Source organism: Sorex fumeus, unplaced genomic scaffold, assembly GCF_029834395.1.
Source record: "Sorex fumeus unplaced genomic scaffold, SorFum_2.1 ptg000078l, whole genome shotgun sequence".
Lineage (NCBI taxonomy): Eukaryota > Metazoa > Chordata > Mammalia > Eulipotyphla > Soricidae > Sorex > Sorex fumeus.
Window position 1 is genome coordinate 3,153,102 of NW_026606135.1, and position 20,102 is coordinate 3,173,203.

The 20,102-nt window shown below is 38.8% G+C and overlaps 1 protein-coding gene and 1 long non-coding RNA gene across 3 annotated transcripts in view; one reads left to right on the forward strand and one right to left on the reverse strand.

Moving 5' to 3' along the window:
• Positions 1-20,102, reverse strand: part of LOC130038645 (uncharacterized) — a 38,436-nt gene that overhangs the window by 14,402 nt on the left and 3,932 nt on the right. The window contains exons 2-4 of one of the 2 annotated variants that reach the window (XR_008794745.1): positions 18,560-18,631; positions 10,937-11,198; positions 1,456-1,555 (exon numbers count right to left, since the gene is read on the reverse strand). This is a non-coding gene — a long non-coding RNA (uncharacterized LOC130038645). The remainder of the gene's footprint in view (positions 1-1,455; positions 1,556-10,936; positions 11,199-18,559; positions 18,632-20,102) is intronic. The other variant, XR_008794744.1, reaches the window with a different exon arrangement.
• SHLD2 (shieldin complex subunit 2) overlaps positions 13,877-20,102 on the forward strand; it is a 29,476-nt gene continuing 23,250 nt past the window's right edge. The window contains exons 1-2 of the mRNA XM_056130485.1: positions 13,877-15,385; positions 16,237-16,344. Of these exons, the coding sequence (XP_055986460.1) occupies positions 13,879-15,385; positions 16,237-16,344 (1,615 nt within the window). The 5' untranslated portion in view covers positions 13,877-13,878. The remainder of the gene's footprint in view (positions 15,386-16,236; positions 16,345-20,102) is intronic.

Below are 20,102 nucleotides of genomic sequence, written 5' to 3' on the forward strand. Positions count from 1 at the left end.
ACATCATGGGTAGCTTGCCAGGCTTTGCCATGTGGGCAAGATACTCTCGGTAGCTTGCCAGCCTCTCCGAGAGGGGCGGAGTAATCGAATCCGGCCCAGCCGGGCCAGCCGTGTGCAAGGCAAACTCCCTACCGCTGTGCTATCACTCCAGCCCGTCTCTCTATACTGTTTTTTTTTCCTCAGTGGGGCGGGGTTGGAGGTAGAGAAGGTGCAGGTTGCTACACTGGGCAGTGCTCAGGGCTTGCTCTTGGCTCTGTACTCAGGGATTACTCCTGACAGTCTCAGGGACCATACTGGATGCCAGGGATTGAACCTGGGTTGGCCACATACAAGGCAAGCACCCTACCCTCTGTACCATCACTCCAGTATCGTTTCTCTATTCTGTATTCTTTGCAAGGAAATCACTTAAGCACAACTTACACTTAAGGAGTGGTTAGTTATGCCCCCCATCCCCCACCGCAATTCTCAAGGGTGGTATAGCTACATTAAAAATTTTGCATTTTTGTGCATAAGAAAACTGACTCTTTGCTCTCATTTACTTATTTCATTTTTGTTGTCTTTCACCATCCCAGGCAGCACTGGAAGCTGGAGGCTACTACTGACGTTAGTGCTCAGGAGCTGTTTCTGGTGGTGCTTGGTAAACCATGTGGTCCTGGGAATTGAACCTAGGTCTCCTGCATGCAAAGCATACACTCCAGCCACCTTTTGAGTTATCTTCCCAGCCCTCTAGTCTTTTTTTTTAAAATTAGTCTGAACTCATGGATATATACTTTATGCTCTTTTGTGTGTGGGTTGGGGGCAGAGGGGGGACACTCCCAACAGTAATCGGGTAGTGGGGGTATATGTGTTGGAATCAAACTCAGTGATTCCACTGGTAAAACACGTACTCCATCTCTTAGGGACCTCCTTTATGCATAAGAAAAAACAGCCCTACACTCTCTCCTTCCTTTTATGGTTTGTTGTGGTGGTGGTGAGCAAATGTTGCACATACTTGGTTTCTGTACTTGTACATTTTTTAGTTGCAGTTTGGTTGTGGAGTACCGGAGTTCACTTTTTGTAGTACTGGGATCATGAACAGTATTGTCATCAGCATTGTATCTGCATGCAGGTGGTACTGGGCCTCAAACTCACCTCTTTGTGTCTTAGCTACGTCTGTAATTCTCCTTGTCTTAATTATTTCAGTTATCATACAGTTATTTGTGGCTCATTTATGTTAGTGAAATTGTTCTAGCTTTGGTCTTTGGGAACATTTTCAGTTGTTTTCTTGTCTCTGTCATGGTCATGGTCCTCCCGTTGTTCATTGATTTGCTCAAGCGGGCCCAGTAATGTCTCCATCATGAGACCTGTTACTGTGTTTGGCATATCGAATACATCACGGGTAGCTTGCCAGGCTCTGTCACATACCCCAAATATACACGTGTGCGTGTCCACACACACTCACACTCATACTCATACCTCTCTTTGTGGTGTCACATGATGCTTCAGGTTCATCTTGATTAGGTCTTGCCCCAGTCCTGAAATCAACCATTTCTTTAAGGATCTTTGCCTTCTTCAACTGGAGAAAAGAGAAACCAAGATACAGGTGCTAGATATGTTTGTTGATACTGGAGTGTTGTTGCTTGTAGACTCCCTTAGCTCACAGAGCAATGAAATAATATGTGTATATCCTAACATGTATACATATATATGTCTTTTAAATCTTTTAAATATTTCTGTATGAATCCATTTATATATCTATTAAACTACCTGAATTTATACTGATGTACTTATATAATTTTTATTTTTAATCTTTTGGGTCATACCTAGCAATGCTCAGGGGTTTCATCTGACTCTGAATTCAGGAATTACTTCTGTTGGTGGTTGGGGGACCATATGGGATGCTGGGGATTGGACCTGGGTTGGGCACTTGCAAGACAAGCACCTTACCCTCTGTACTATCTCTGCAGCCCATGTATTTACAAAGTGAGTCTGCTCATCCTATCTTCCTTGCTTTATCTAGAAACGACTCTAATAGTGGAAATGTGTCTCACACCATCTGTCATCTGTTTAATTTCAGTGTACATGTGAATTACTCCCACCATTTTGAAAGCTGATGACTTATCTGTGAAGTACAAACAGATCTCTACAATCTTACTTGGGCTCATATCCCAGATCCTGCTGAAGTGAAAGTCATGATTCTCACCCTCTAAATATTTAAAGCATGTGATGAACTGTGTCTAACTAAAGTGCATCAGAGTTCAGACCCAACTCAATTGCAGGTAAGATCAATTCAGTTTTCATTCTGGTGGTCTGGCTATAGTCATATCTACTTCTAGTGGAAAAGTACTGCTTATGTCAATAAAAATAAATTTTGGTATAAAATACCTGGCTTATAAAAATGTTGCTATTCACAAGAAAATGTGACCAAAAGTAATACAGTGAAACTGACAGTGTTTTAAGGTAACTGAAAAAATTTGCTTGTGGATTTAGTGAAAAGGCATACAGAATGAACAAACAGGTGAAAATTTTTTATAGGTGTGGAAACTATACTAAAGGACAAAAATCAAAATTTTAGATAATAGCAATATTAGAAATTAAGATAATTTTAGACATTAATATAATATATAAGACATCTTTTACACTATATATAATCTTAATAGCATCCTGGCATCAGAAGAAAGGGTTAGTGGATATAAAGACATGTTGATAGAACATTTGATTTAACAGATTGATTTAAATTTAATAAAAAGAGTAGGAGAGTGGTAGTTAAAGAGCTTACCAACCATACCCGTGAGATAATTACAGATAATCTGGTAAATGTGCAGTTAGAATTTTAGAAAGAAAAGGGAAAAGTGGTAAAGGACATACTTGAAGAAACAGTGGTTCAGAATTTTGATAATTGGTCCAGAGAGGCCAATAGTATAGCAGGTAAGGTGCTTTCCTTGCTTTACATGAGTATCACCTGGGTTTAATCCCCACCTCTACATACGGTTCCCTGAGTTCCACCAGGAGTGATCCCTGAGGCTCACTGAATGTGACCTCCCAAAACAAACAGGAAACGTCTAATTTGATAAATTATATTAACTTACAAATTCAAGAACAAGATCCAAGTAGGTGAAATCCCAAACAAGAACCATTATCTAAGCAAAAAAATAGTATATTACATATACATATGTATTCCAGCAAAGCATATCATTTTCTTACCAGCAAAAGAAGAGTAAAAGATGTCTTAAATATTTGGAAGTGCAATAATAATTATGGTAATGACTCACCATAAGGAAAAGGAGGCTTGAGGATACAGGAATGACATTCATAAAAGTGTTGAAAGGGGGGAAAAAAACAGCCATGTCAACTTATAATTTTATATTCACTAAAAATACATAACCTATAAAATAAGGTTAAAACAAATATTTATAGACATTAAAAAGTAAAATAATTTGTCTTTAGTAGACTTGAAATGCCAAGAAATAATATAATATAGTCTGTGAGCTAGAAATAAAAGTGATCAGATGGAACCTTGAATCTTCAGCAAAAAATGAAGAACAGTGGGACTGGGAACGTAGTTCAAGTGGTAGAGCACATGCCTTACAAGTATGAGGCTGTGGGCTACACTCCAGGAACCAAGGCACTGGATGTGGCTCTGGCCTTCAGTACCTCCTTTTTTGTACACTACCACTACCATATTGGCTGCAACCATAGAAGTAGTGTAAAATTATAAGAATTCAAAAGGTGCATTTGTAATCATACAGCCATGATTTTCATATTCTAAATTATTTTTGTTTGAAAGTGCGCTGTAAAATCTTCAGTATGCATTTGCTTTCTTTTGGAGCCATGCTCAGCACTGCCCAGGGGCTCCTCCTGGCAGGTCTCTGGGAACCATGTGCTGCCAGGAATGGAACCCAGACATCTTTTACATGGAAAGCCCATTGAGCTATCTCCCTAGGTCCAACATGCATATTTTAATTTCTAGGGCAAATGCTAAATGTAAAAAGTACTGTAAAAAGACAGTATAGATACTAATGTAGGATTAACTGCTGTGAAAGTTTCCCTTATGCTTGAAACCAGTGGTCTTGAACTACCAGTCCATGAAAATTACTGGTCTAAGGCCTTGGTTATAACTGCTGGCCTGTAAACTAGGTTAAGTGCTTGTCCACTGGTAAAAAGATTGAAGAAAGTTACTATAAATAAACAAACAAACAAAAGGGGGATAAAAAATGTGAAACAAGTTGTTTTAGACATCAGACAACAAAAGTTATAGGACAGTGATTGTTAAATAAACAAAATAAATGACTTGAATCTTACAGGATCCTAGCATATTGCCTGCAGGCATTTTCCAGATTATATCATTTTATAGGGGAACCTAATTAGAGCCCAGAAGTCTGAGAAGAAGCTAAAGCTGTCAGTATTTGTGGTGTAGAAAACTAGAACAGAGAGGACCACACAGAAATCTACAGAACAAAGAGTCCTGGAGTTCCTTAAAGGATCATTTAGAATATTTAGAATCATCTTCACATGCAAAGAATGAAACTCCACAGTGCTAGGGAATGTCACACTGTAAATATGTTCATCAATTCGAGGAGCTCATACATTGCAACAAATAGTTTGTCACTCTTGACAATAGTGGAGAAAAGTGGAAAAGACTTTTCAGTTTTGGGGTTACACCCAGCGATGCTCAAGGCTGTACTATCCTTTTGTCCCTAGTGAAGAGACTTTTGTACTTGGGATATTGTCTAGAAACCTTGAAGTAGAGTTAAATAAGCTATAAAGACCTCTTTAAAATTAAAATAAAAATTTGTGTGTTTTGGGCCACACTTGGCTGGTGCTTAGGGGTTACTCTTGATGGGCTTGGCAGACTGTATGGGATGCTGAGGATTGAACCTGTTGGCTGCATGAAAGAAAGGCAAGTGTCCTACCTGCTGTACTATAAAATCACCCTCATAGGGCTTAAAAATCACCTTAGTAGCGCTTATAATTTAGTGGACTTTTTAGGTGTAATTCTTTAACAATGAAGCCCCCTTATATTGAAATTTTGTTCTTTTTATAACCTTGTAGATAAGTCAGTGCGTTCTTAATATATTTTACATAACCAAGCAGTGTTATGTCTTGGATTTTAATACCACAGTTTTGCAAAGACAAAATACTGGAGAGATAGGATGGATGAATAATTTTAAGACTTGTCATATATTGCCCTCCAGAAAATTTTTTACCGGTTTAAACTCCTATGAGTTTGAGTAATTTCCTGGTATATTTTTAACTTGTTAATGAGTCTTTGCTACTTTGATTGGTAGAAATATTTTATTTGTATTTTTTTTATTTTTTGTTTTTTTTTTAATGCCAAGGATTGAACTTAGACCTAGACATGCCAAGTGCATGCTTTGCTGTTGACACACCTTCCCAGCTCTTTTCATTTTTTAAAGGAGAGTAGATGTTTTCAGGTTTTTTTTTAATTGGGATCACTGCAGTGGTGATTAATCCTTGTATAGACATGCTGACATTTCCAGTCTTGGCCCTGCAGTTGCTCAGAGTTTGCAACTGGCAGTGCTGGTGATGTGGGGGCGTGTGGTATCAAGGATCTAATTCAGGGCTTTGCACATGTTTATCGTGTCCTCTGCTACTGACTATCTCCCCGACACTGTTTTTAGTATTTTAAACCACATATTTCTCTTAATTAATTTCTTTTTGTTTGGAAGCACAACTGGCAGTACCCAGAGGTTTCTTCTGGGCCTGCACTATGAAATTATTCCTGGCTGTGCTCAGGGAACCATATGGGATGCCAGGGATCAAACCATGGTCAGCTGTGGCAAACACCCTACGTGCTCTACTATCTCTCTGGCTCCTATATTTCTTTTTATATATAAACCTACTTACCTTTATTAAAAATGTTTTAATTTAGGGAGGAAAGTGAGTACACTGGTGATGGCAGTGGTATTGGAATTATGTGCATGAGAAATCATTATTAAGACTATTATAAATTATGCAATCTCAGATACATGAAAAGTAATTAACTAATAAATTAACATCTCCCGAGCAGTGCTCAGAAAGCCCTGGAGTTATCCCATAAATTCTTGGTCTACTGGGCCCATGGCTCCATGTTAGGATTCTGTGATGTGATGCTACTTAGGCCCAGCAGTTCTAGGGGTCTACCAGAGCTACACTGCATAGGAGATCAAGAAGTGCCCAGGTAGAATTGGGTCCTTGTGCATAAAAGATGTGTACTCCTCAGCCCTGATCTGTCTCTCCCACCCCTTGCTTATCTCTTTAACTAGCTATTTTTAATTAATTTGTGTTTCCTTGTACATGCTTACATACAATTCCTAATTTACTAAGGGTAGTACTGTAGCACTGTCCTCCCGTTGTTTATCAATTTGTTTTAGCGGGCACCAGTAACGTCTCACAACAAATGGTGAGACTTGTTGTTACTGTTTTTGGCATATTGAATATGCCACGGGGAGCTTGCCAGGCTCTGCTGTGTGGGCAAGATATTCTGGGTAGCTTGCCGAGTTTTCCGAGAGGGACAGAGGAATCGAACCTGGGTCAGCAATATGCAAGGCAAACGCCCTACCCTCTGTGCTGTAGACAGTTTATGATTTTAATTATAAAGTATACATTAAAAACAAAACTTGAAATTTGAAATTTTTAAAAATTACTACAGTTATATTGGTTTCTAAGGGTATAAATGCTTATGTGTCCTATGGGAATAGTGTTATTACACCAGGCCTACCAGCAAAGGGCCAATATCCCTCCACCACAGTCCATCAGACCCTGTCATTTTGCTGCCCATCGTCCTGATAACCTCAGTCTATGGTCAGAGTCTAAGGATTTCTTTTCATTGGAAAGTATATATCCTATACGGGTTGTTTTTTCTTTGTGCTTTCAGGTATGTGTGTTGAATTTTCAAGATTTAGGATTCAACATTTGTTGAGTAGCTGCTTTGTGCCCATCTCAAAATAGCACTATAAGTTAGGGATTGATGGTTGCTCTCATTTTTCAGATAAGAAATCATGATTGTCATTTGACATATATACAAGAATTTAATTTTTATTTTGGTTGTTTTAAAATATACACAGAGCCAGAGTAATTAATTGAACCCCGTAACTAGCAGAGGAGTTTTAACCCACATAGTTCTTACTCCCAATCCCATTCTTCCAATTACAATTCAGTGCTGCCTTTTCATTTTGTCATTCAGTGATATTGAATAACTTACACGGCTTAGTGTTTTTGGTAAAATAAATTTAGATGGATATGTAGTATTGTTTTGGATTGGTAATAAGAATGAGAAAACACTCTCTTTACACCACATATATTTTGTAATAAGCATTTTTAGTGGAGTGTTTGGCAAAGACAAAACCTGCTGATACAGTTCTTCCTGTTTTATAAATCTTTGACCCATTCATCAGACTCTGACCACTCTAAAGATAAAGGGTTATGGTTGTATTGGTCTATCTGACTGAAGTGGCCTTTTACAGATTGAGAAATTGTGTAAATTATTAACTACGGTAATGGATATGTACTTGCAAGTTTCATCTGGTATCTTAATGAGTTTTAACCCTTTTAATACACCTAAAACATATTCTAGAATCATTGAAATGTGTGTTTTCCTAACAATGCTTCAGTCTGTTTTTGCTAAGACAAATGTTTTATTTACCCCCTACCCTGATCGCATCCTTCCGCTTATATACTCACAACTTCCATAAATTAAAAATACTTTGTAGTAGTAGTCTTAGCATATACACTTAAAATTCTTTTTTTAAAATTACGTGACCTTGCTTTCAAAACAAAACGAAACAAAACGAATCAGTTTTGTTTTGTTTTGAGAAGGGGAGAGTCTCATCCTTCTGGAATATATATATATATATATTTAGAAAAATATATGAAGGTATACTGAGATAATGATTATATATAAATAATCTTGTGTTCTATAGAACTTTGATTTATTTCCGACATTTCTAGTCCGAAAAAATCTCTTGATTCTCCCGACTGCGTTGTGTCATCCCATTTTGCTTATACTATTTTCCCCTGTCTACAGAACAGCAGGTCTCTGAATCTTGGAGAGCTCGGGCTCATGGCCTTACAAATCAGACCAATTTGCATCCACAGACTATGTAATTTACTCTGGATGTAGGGTGATTTAATATGACATTCTTTTGAAGAAAAAAAACTAAATAAAATACTGCTTTTTATTTAGTTTGCTGTTATCTTGTCAAATATAGAGATACTAGAAATAAAAGTGATACTAGGATAGTCAGTGGCTGGTCATATAGGTTGGTAAAATATAATCAGATGTATTTTTTTAAAGTATATCTGTTTTATTAATTTGGGGGTGCTCCCCAGCAGTGCTCAGGAATCCAGAGGTGTCTCCAGTGTGGGCTTGAACGCTCATCCTGGAAATGCTGTATGAGGGCTTAATAGTTTCAAATGGCAGTAAGATAGGGGTTGAAAACTGACCTTTGGATTTGACTATTAGGGTTACACCTGACTGTGCTCAGGGAGTTTCCATGGGTTATCAGGACTACAGCTGGCAGTGCCCAGGGAGTTAGTTGGTGCTGGAAATTGAACCTGGAGCCTCACACATGCCAGACATGTGCTCTGACCTTTTGACCTATCTCCTTGGATACCAAAAAGTTGAACATTTGGTAGTTAGATGAATGATATTGGAAGAATTTCTGGGGAGATGTGAGGAATGAGAAGAGAGGGTCTAAGGAAAAGGAGGGAAAGGGAAAGGAATCAGAGAGGTAGAAGAGTTAAGAAAAGTAAATCTTCTAGAAGTCAGTGAGCTTCATAGGTAAAGTATGGAAGTACCTATTTGACCGTTTGGAATTTGTTGTCATCTTAATAGAAGCAGGAAATAGAAAATTGAAGGACATTTAGGAGAAAATGTTAAGTGAGAACATGGAAACAGTGTCTTACATTCTCTTGAAGTATTTTGGAAATATTTTCGAAGTTACTTGTTACAGGTCTGTGATTTGGGTTAGGCAATTAAGGCTGCTTTCCACCATGCTGGGTGGTGGGGAGGCATGTCTTGGAGAGTTTATTTAATCCACTTAATAAACATTATTTAAGTTTAGTTTAAAATTTTGTAATTTAATGTTGTCTAAAGAACCTATTAAAAAAAAGTGTGTAAAGGCAGAATTCTACTTTGGTTGATTTGACCAGGTTTTTTCCTTCTATAAACGACATTACATTTAATTTTGTGGCAGCTCAAGACAACCATGTTATAATTGTCATATAATCTCTTCCATTAGACTCTAACTGCCTTATGGTTACTGTTGAAATAGCTTAATGCCTTGCACAGTGAGTAAATCTCTTACATGAATGATTGAATGAATAAACTAATGATCTGTTTCTTAAACACAAAATAATTCTAATTTTATGAGCTTACAGAATCAAAAAGGTAGAATGTTTTAGGAAAGAGGGCTTAATAGTTTCAAATGGCAGTAAGATAGGCGTTGAAAACTGACCTTTGGATTTGACTATTAAAGGTCATTAGTTTCTTTTAAAAAAGTGTTAAAGCAAAATGATTGGAGTAGAAGCTGCAATTAAATGGGGCATGAGGCCTTGGAAAATCGCTTAAAAGACTGCAGTGCTTGTCTTGTGTTCAGGAGCCCAAGTTCATCAGGCACCACTTGTTTGCCCCAGCATCAGCAGGTATGGCCAAGAAAAAAATAAATGTCAATGGGACATGAGAACAAAGAACATGAGATTGTAAAATACTTTAGATTTGAAGCTAACCAGAAGACGCGTTGGGGAGAAGCCCAAGATTTGATAGGGGTAGCTCATTATTAATGTCATGCATTTTTTTTTTTTTACAAATGTGTCTGAATATTCCCACCTGTATAACAGATAATACTTTTCTGGTGTTTGATCTTTTGAACGTAGTTTTGCTGTGCTATTTGGAGCCCCCTAGTGACTATTATAAAAATAACATTTAAATGTAAAACCTGAATTAGTAAATGGAAAATGGCTATTATTTTCATGAAGGTGCAATATATGGTTATAGTGATTAATGATAATTATTTCTTTGACTTTTTTTTGCCATACTCTATAGTGCTTGGATATTACTCCTTTTTTGTTTTTATTTATTTAGGGTCACACCAGCAGTGTTCAGGGATTATTACTGGCTCTATGCTCAAGGATCACTCCTGGGGGAGCTCTGGGAACCATATGGTGTGCTGGGGCTTCAACCTGGGATGTCTGTGTGCAAGCCAAGTAACCTACTCAACTGTATTATCATTCCGTCCTTATTCTCAGTTCTTATTCTGAAGTTTATGTTTATGGTTATATAACCTTGCAACATTGTATTTAGTTTGAAGATTTTAAAAGAAAGGCTTGAATTACCAAACAAAAGAGATTTATTTAATTATTGTTAAAACTATCCTATAGTACTATCCTCCCGTTGGATTTGGTCGAGTGGGCCCAATAACATCTCCATTGTGAGACTTGTTGTTACTGTGTTTAACGTATCAAATTCACAAGCTTTGCCTTGCGGGTGGGATACTCTCGGTAGCTTGCCGGGCTCTCTGAGAGGGGAGGACAAATCGAACTCGGTTTGGCCATGTCTGCTGCGTGCAAGGCAGATGCCCTACCACTGTGCTACACATTCACTGTTCATCACAGCAAAACTTAAAATATAGAAATCTTTTAAAAATCATCCTTAATCTTGCGGTTTTTTTTTTTTTTTTTTTTTTTTTTTGCTTTTTGGGTCATACCCGGCGATGCACAGGGGTTACTCCTGGCTCTGCACTCAGGAGTTACTCCTGGCGGTGCTCAGGGGACCATATGGGATGCTGGGAATCGAACCCAGGTCGGCCACGTGCAAGGCAAACGCCCTACCCACTGTGCTATCTCTCCAGCCCCTAATCTTGCTTCTTAACATTTTCTTTCTAGGAATTTTTTGCATTATAATATATTTCTAAACAACATAAGGAATATTTTTGTAACCACACCTGGGTAACCATACCTGCGTAGTACTGTAGCACTGTCCTCCTGTTGTTCATGCATTTGCTCGAGCGGGCCCAGTAACGTCTCCATCGTGAGACTTGTTACTGTGTCTGGCACATTGAATACGTCACGGGTAGCTCTCCAGGCTTTGCCGTGCAGGCAAGATACTCTTGGTAGCTTGCCGGGCTCTCCGTTAGGGGCGGAGGAATCGAACCTCACTCAGCTGGCCGGCTGCATGCAAGGCAAATGCCCTACTGTTGTGCTATCGCTCCAGCCCACACCTGGGTAAAAAATATATTAAATATGAAATTTCTAATGTATTCTTTATCACATCCCCATTAGCCTCTCCTAGAGATAATCATAATACTGATATGATGTTTTTTTTTTTTCTGGCATATTTAAAATCTCAATATATTGCTCGAGCGGACCCAGTAACGTCTCCATTGTGAGACTTACTGTTACTGTGTTTGGCATATCCAATACGTCATGGGTAGCTTGCCAGGCTTTGCCGTGTGGGCGAGATACTCTCGGTAGCTTGCTGGGCTCTCCAGGAGGGGCGGAGGAATCGAACCCAGGTCGGCCGACCTGGCCGCGTGCAAGGCAAACTTCCTACCCACTGTCTATCGCTCCAGCCCCTCAATATACTGATATTACAAATTAGATGTTCTTCAGATTGCTTTTATGACAAAGTTATGTTTATAACATGTATTCATGTGACTTGTAGTCATTTATTTTTGCTGCCATATTATTGGTACTTTCTTTGGAGAGACCTCCTAATAGGTACTCTGGGGGTCATTGTGCTGCTCCTGGAATTTCTCATTCAACTGTGCCATATGGTTAAATATTAGGGCACTGGCACGTAGTGCTTCTTGGGATCTATTACGCAGGTGTTTCATATTAATATTTTTTCTTAAGAGATTGTCATTTCTTATTTGTAGGTGATAGTATTTATTATATAATTTTGGGACTCTTCATTTACAATCACTTCTTTTGGGTGTCATACCTGATGCTCAGGACTTTTTCCTGGTCCTGTGCTCAGGGATCATTCCTGATAGTTCTTAGGGACCATTTACAGTGCTGGGGGTCAAACCCAGGTTGGCTGCATTTGAGGAAAGCATCCTGCCCACTGTGCTAGCTCTCTAGCACTAATAAATACTTTTTGAAGGTCATTTATGTTCAAATAGAGGTATGATTTTTATCTCAGTGAAGGTGAGTGCTTTAATTTTCTCGTGCTAAGTGACATAGTAGTTAAAATTTAAAGTTAGAATGTATTTACCCACAGATTGCAAACATAACTTGTATTTTAGAGACAATTAAGAAATTAAAAAAACAGTGCTAGGGAAGAAGCTAAGATGGATTTATCTCTGGTACTATGTGGTCTTATGGCCCCAAGCATCACACTGCTGGGCTGAGCACCAAAACATTAGGCCAAGCATCTTTAGAGGGGGAGGAGGGAAAAAAGGAAAAATAACACTGATTGTGCTAACAGTTTGGATTTAAAATAGATAATACAGTCATTTGCACATTATCTTCTATTTTTTGGTTTTGGGGCCACACTTGGCAGTGCTCAGGGCCCCTGGCAGTGCTGGGGGAAGCCAAGGATCAAACCCAGGTTGGCCCCATGATAGACAAGTGACCTGCTATGTTATCTCTCAAGCCCCTCATTTGTACATTTTGAAGTGAACCGCATTTTTTTTTCCCTCTCTTACTTTCACTATATTCTGATTTGAATCTTTTTTTTCTTTTCTTTTTGGGTTACCCTCAGTGATGCTCAGAAATTACTCCTGGCTCTGCACTCAGGAGTTACTCCTGGTGGTGCTTGGGGGACCATATGGGATGCCAAACCTGGGTTGGCCACATGCAAGGCATACAGCCTCCCCACTCCACTATTGGCCCCTGGTTTGAGTCTGAATATTGGTCTTGGCAATTAATTTTAAAGGAAGGAGACTCTAAATTTATGAAGTAACTTGAAATATGAAAAAAAGCAGAATTTAAAGATGGCTATAGTACAATTAAAACAAGACTTTTGCACCTTTTTTACTGACTTATTTTAAATGTGCAAATATAGGGGCTGGAGTAATAGTACAGCAGATAGGGTGTTTACCTTCCACTGATGACCAAGGTTCAATCCCTGGCATCCCATATAGTCCCTCAAGCACCCCAGAAGTAATGAGAAGATCCAGGGTAACCCCTGAGCATCACCAGGAGTGGCCCCCAAACCAAAAAATTAAAATATGTAAGTTTATACAACATAAGAACTAAACATACTAAGAATTTACCCATTTGATATTTGTATACTTGAATTTTTTTCACTAAAAAAATCTATGTGAGGGGCTGGAGAGATAGTACACAGGTAGGACACTTGCCTTGCATGTGGCTGGCCTGAGTTCAATCCCCAGCATCCCATATGGTCCCTAAAGCACTACTAGGAGTAATTCTTGAGTGTAGAGCCAGGAGTAGCCTCAGAGCATCACTGAGTGGCCTCCTTCCTTCACTTCCTCACCCCCCAAAAAGAATATGTGAGTATTTTTTATTTCTTTTTTGATTGTTTCCCCCCAAAATGCTTTCTTATACATTGATGAATTTTATGATTAAGTGGAGTATGAAATAATCTCTGTTCATTATGGTTAGGGCTCATAATTTATTTTTGTGAGGGACTTTCTAGATGCTCAGAGGACCCGGAGGTCACTTTGGGCTGTACTCTGCCAGCAGGCCTGGTGGTTCAGTGCATGGATCAAGGAGTGCTGAGAACAAATAATGTCTAGAGGCCATATGTTCTAGGGATTGAACTGGGATCTCAAGCATGCAATCCTGAGGTACTAGCCCTTTGAGCTACTCTCCTGTCCCTCGAGTTATAGTTTATATTATTTATTTTTGACATATTATGAAGTTAATATCAATGTTTAAAAGCCTACTGACAAAATTCTCATTTTAGGTATTTCTTTTTTCCCCCCAGAAACCATGAATGGAGGATCTCAAATTCACATTTTTTGGGGGGCTCCAATTAGTTCATCGGAAATGACAGTACCACAGGAATCAACTTCTTTAACTTCAACTGCTGATCCCTGGAAAAAAATTAAGCTTTTTTATGATCAGCATTCTTTACATCTAAAGGATGAAGAATGCAAGCATAATCTTGAATATGATCAAGTAACAGATGTTGTTGACCCAACAAATCCTATGAATAGATCTGTTGATATGAAAGATAAACTTGTACATTGTATGTCTGAAACACAGACTCTTAAATCTCAGAAGATTCACTCCTTTGGAATGAGTGTTACTACTAATTCTGATGTACAAATATGTGGATTTAAGAACAGAGTTCAAGATTTAACTGAGGAAGAAAAGTATCAAAAACATTTCAGTGAAATCAAGAAGATCACAAGTGAACAGCATAAAAACCAGTCAAATTTATGTGGTCAAAACTTTCAAAGTAATTCCTTTCAGTTAGATCATAAATTTGAAACCCTGTTAGATTTGGAACGTGATACTGAACAGGTTAAGATAGGCCCAGTAGCAACTGAGACAAAATGTATAGCAACAGAACATCATGAAATAGGAAACAGAAGTTTGAAGTTTTTTTCTTCAAATACAGTAGATAAGCCAGTGTCTGCAAGGTCAGTTAAGATGGTCTCAGATCTTAAGATATCTACTGATACTGAATTTCTCAGTATAATGACCTCTAGCCAGGTTGCTTTTTTAGCTCAAAGGGAGTATGAAAAGCAAAATTCTACAAATAAAAGGGCCATAAGCTTGGATATTGAATCAAAGGCAGGTGACGGGGAAATAGGAGTAACTGAAGAAAAAGAGATTCAACCTAAGGATGATTTGGCAGAAGGCTATGAGAATGAACAAACCCAAGCATATTCCCTTGAACTTTTTAGTCCTGTTTGTCCTGAAACAAAAAGTTGCCATAGCCACATCGAGTCTGATAAAGATCTTAAAGGGAATACAGCATTTCAGCAGATCTTCACTTCTGAAGCTAAACTGCCGCCAAATGAGATATATGTTGAGTCCTGTAACTCGGGGATACTATATTCACAAGTAAATACCTTCCACAAAAGTCCTGTTAAAAGAAGTTGTACTTCTCAGGATAAAATGTGCCTCTCTAAAGCTCAGTCTAAAGTTCTCCAAGTAGCTAAGAAAATTAAGTTAGTTTCTAGTACTGAAGATTCTACTGTAGCAGTGAACCAGAGGAAGGCGTATGGATTTAAGGGAGTTAAAAAAACAACATTAATAAAAGATTGCTTTTCTAAAAGTCAGAAGTATAATTGTTTAGTTATGGTGTTATCTCCGTGTCACGTGAAAGAAATAACTATAAAATCAGGACCAAATTCTGGCTCAAAAGTACCTTTAGCAACAATTGTGGTGATTGATCAATCAGAAACTCAGAAGAAGGTTTTTTTATGGAGGACTGCAGCATTTTGGGCACTTACATTGTTTCTTGGAGATATTATATTACTCACAGGTAAGGTCATCATGGTACAGTGGTAATTTATTTTATAAAATAAATAACCCCCCCCATCCAGCCAGACTCTCTTAAGCTTTTGAGACCTAGTCTTTTTTTTTTAACCATCTACCTTTCCTGGACGCTAGCATGATACATTTCTATAGCATTGGTGTTAGTTTCCTTATCATTGTTAATGATGATATAATGATAACAATACTGTACACTGCTCTCTGAGGACCTTTGTTCTGTTCTAGTTCTATTCTTCTTTTCTACTGAATTGTCTTTAAGAAGCGTTCCTTTGAAACCTTCTAACTTTGTATATTAGCATCCAGATCATATCATCAGGTTCTTTGTTTTCTTACAGTTTTATCTATGTGAACTTATTATTATTATTATTATAATTATTATTTGCTTTTTGTATCACACCCAGTGATGCTCAGGGGTTATTCCTGGCTCTGCACTCAGGAACCACTCCTGGCAGTGCTTGGGGGACCATATTGGATGCCAGGGATTGAACCCAGGTTTATTGCTCCAACTTTGTAGACTTATTTTTGTTTGTTTTTTTTGTCTTTTTTTTTTGCTTTTTGGGTCACACCTGGCGGTGCTCAGGTGTTACTTCTGGCTTTGCACTCAGGAATTACTCCTGGCGGTGGTCAGGAGACCATATGGGATGCTGGGATTTGAACCCGGGTCGGCTGCGTGCAAGGCAAATGCTCTACCTGCTATCACTCCAGTCCCAGTAGACTTATTTTTAACCCTTTTTTTATTTACTAGTGGTGTTGAGTGCATGCATAATATTTTACCATGTCTTATAATCACAGTATGAAGAAATTGGTGGCATGATAAAAGTTTTCCTTTTTACTTTCTAGATATTACTGTTCATGAGGATCACTGGGTTGGTGAGACAGTACTTCAATCAACATTTACCAGCCAGTTATTAAGTCTTGGGAGTTACTCATCTGTCCAGCCTGAACAATGTAAGACACGGTTTAAAAATAAAAAATTTTTTAATACTTGAAATATTTACACATAGTAGGATAAGGGTAGAGTTAAAATAATAATTTAAGAAAATATTAGTCATACAGGGAAAAGGTGCTTGCTTTGCATGCAGCTGATTGCATATAGTTCTCTTGAGAGCCATGAGGAATAATCCTGGAGCATAGAACCAGGAAAAAGCCCAGGGCACTGACTGTTTTGGTATCTACCCCCTTCCAAAAAAAAAAAGGAAGCCAAACAAAAACAGATTTTAATAATTTTTCCCTAGGAGCATTGGTTTATTTTATTAAAAATTGTTTGTTGATTGCAGCACTCTTTACAATAGCCAGAATCTGGAAAAAAAACCTGAGTGCCCAAGAACAAATGACTGGTTAAAGATACTTTGGTACATTTACACAGTGGAGTACTATGTAGCTGTTAGAAAAGAGGAAGTCATGAAATTTACATACAAGTGGTACTGCATGGAAAGTATCATGCTAAGCGAAATGACTCAGAAAGAAAGGAATAGACATAGAAAGATTGCATTCATTTGGGGAACATAAAGTAACAAAATAGGAGACTAACACCCAAGAATGGCCGAGATTAGTACCAGGAATTTTACTCCATGGCTTGGAGGCCAACCACACATGCTAGGGGAAAAGGGAGCTCAGATAGAGAACGGAGCACCAAATAAAGGGTGTTGGGAGGATCCTCCCAGGATGGGAGAAGCATGCTGAAAGTAGACTATAGACCAAACATGATTGTCACCCATTGCCTCTTTTGCAAACCACAACACCCAATAAAAGAGAGAGAACAAAAGGGAATACCCTGCCACAGAGGCAGGGTGGGATGGGGGGCTTGGGGGATGGGAGGGATACTGGGATCCGTGGTGGTGGGAAATGGGCACTGGTGGAGGGATGGGTATTTGATCATTGTATAATTGAAATCCAAGCACAAAAATTTGTAAGTCTACAACTGTACCTCATGATGTCTCACGGTCATGGTCACGGTTATCTCGTTGTTCATCAATTTGTTCGAGCAGGCCCAGTAACGTCTCCATCATGAGACTTGTTACTGTGTCTGGCATATTGAATACGTCACGGGGAGCTTGCCAGGCTCTGCCATGTGGGCGAGATACTCTCGGTAGCTTGCCGGGCTCTCCGAGAGGGGCGAAGGAATCGAACTCGGGTCGGCCATGTTGGCCGCTTGTAAGGCAAATGCCCTACCGCTGCACATATACAAAAATTGGAACGATACAGAGAAGATTAGCATGATGGCTCACTAATAAAAAAAAATGGGGCTGGAGCGATAGCACAGCGGTAGAGCAGCCGGCCCGGCACAGCCGGTTCGATTCCTCCGCCCCTCTCAGAGAGCCTGGCAAGCTACAGAGAGTATTTCACCCGCATGGCAAAGCCTGGCAAGCTACCTGTTAAGTATTCAATATGCCAAACACAGTAACAACAAGTCTCAAAATGGAGGCGTTACTAGGCCTGCTTGCGCAAGTCGATGAACAACGGGAGGACTCTATCTCTCTATCTCTATTAAAAATGAAAATAGAGGGGCTAGAGAAACAGCTCAATAGGCTGAGCATGTTCTTTAAATGCAGAAGGCCTGGATTTGATCCCTGCCATTTCTTTCTCTGAGATAATGGAACACCCTCGGTTTTGGGCCTGAGAGACAGTACAAAGGGTAGGGTGCTTGCCTTGATTTGGATTCAACCTTTGGCATACCATATGATCTCCTGAGCACTGCCAGGAGTGAATCCTGAACACAGAGCCCAGAGTAAGCCATAGGCATAGCTGGATGTGGCCCCAAAACATTAAAGCAAAACAAAAGCCTGGGCTTTATTAATAGTTGTGGCTTGGAAGCTTCTTCTGTTTACCACTACTAAAAAAAAAACCTACCATCTTTTTTTTTCCTACCTTCTTCTATGATATCTATTTTTTTCCTTTAAAATAAGCTTTTCCATGAAAAAAAAAAGAGTCCTTTAAAAAATTCAGGAAATAGAAAAGAATACAAAGTGAGGAAGACAGTATAAATTGTAAGTTATGATCTATGAAGTCAAATAGACCAGCATCTGAATTCTGGTCCTACCACTTCCAAGTCTGTATGTTTATGCCAATTATTTAACTTTATTATGCTCCTGTCCTTTCATCTATGAAATAAGTAAAAGTACATGTATCATGGTGGAGAGATAGTACGGGGTAAGGTATTTACCTTGAATGCAGCCAACCCAGTTTTGTTTCCCAGCATAGTGTATGGTCCCTCGAGTACTGCTGTGAGTGACCCCTAAGTACAGAACCAGGAGTAAGCCCTGAACTTTAACAGGTTTGGCCAAAAACAAACAAATACCCCCCTCCCCCAAACTGAGAAATTAACAAAAAACCTAAAAATATAATCATCACAATATTGTTAAAATTAAATGAAAACAAATACAAAGTATTGAATCTGCATAAAATATGATCACATTAGGGGTAGAAATAATAAGATGGTAAACTATATTTCAGAAAGTATTGATGTATCAGAAAATTGCTATGGAAATACTTTGATTGTACAAGAGATTATTAGAATAACAAAAAATAATTTAGCACGTGGAAGGTATAGCATGGAATTTCATTGTGTGAATAATAAGAATTATCTAAGATGGAGAAAGCAGAAGAGAATAATAATTAAAGCAACAAGCATGTTTGGGAAAGTCAAGATTTCCCTAAATCCAGGAAAGCTAGTCTGCAAAAAATCAGTACTGGACTTTCCTCATAAAACAATGTCAGGTTCTTTACTCAAAACGTGTATGTTAAAAGAGGACATAAGGCACTCTACACTGGCTTGTTACAAGAGTGGTCACAACATAGATCTCATGCCTGCTTTCATGGAGCTCGTATTCCTGGGTAGAAGAGAGACATGAAAACAAATCATAAACAGAAATGCAAATTAAACATTTCCAGGTAATAGCACTGTCCTCCCGTTGTTCATCAATTTGCTTGAGTGGACCCAGTAACGTCTCCATTGTGAGACTTGTTACTGTCAAGTAATCAAATATGTCACGGGGAGCTTGCCAGGCTTTGCCATGCGGGCAAGATACTCTTGGTAGTTTGCTGAGCTCTCTGAGAAGGGCGGAGGAATCGAATTTGGATTGGCCATGTTGACCGCGTGCAAGGCAAACGCCCAACTGCTGTGCTATCGCTCCATGAATGCTACTAAGGACACTAGCAAAGGACTGATATATAGAAGACCAGGGTTTTCATTGGTCATGAAGTGGAATCAGGGTTAGAAGTGTGCCAAGTGCCCTCTCTCTCCACCAGTGTTTTCAAGCTTTCCTAGCTACCACTCCTTCCCATGTAAACTCAGTTTTGTAGATGAAATTTTTAGTTCTGATGATTTTGACCATTTCCCCATCTTCTGGGCCCTAGCAGGTATGTTTCCACATAATACTACTAGTATTGAAAATAACTTGAGTAGCACTTGCAACCATTGCCACTTTGAAATTATGGTAGTTGTTACTCTGCTATATTTTGTTACTTAGTATATTAAGGAGACATATAAGTTATATTTTAAAAATATGTTTGTTGGGATCAGAGTAATAGTACAGCAGGTAAGGCATTCGCCTTGCATGCAGCCAACCCGGGTTTGATCCCTGGCAAAGCATATGGTCCCCCGAGAACCACCAGGAATGATTCTGGCTGTGAACTCAGAGTATTCCCCGAGCATTGCCAGGTGTGACCCAAAAAGCCAAAAAATATTTTTAAAATTGTTATTATAT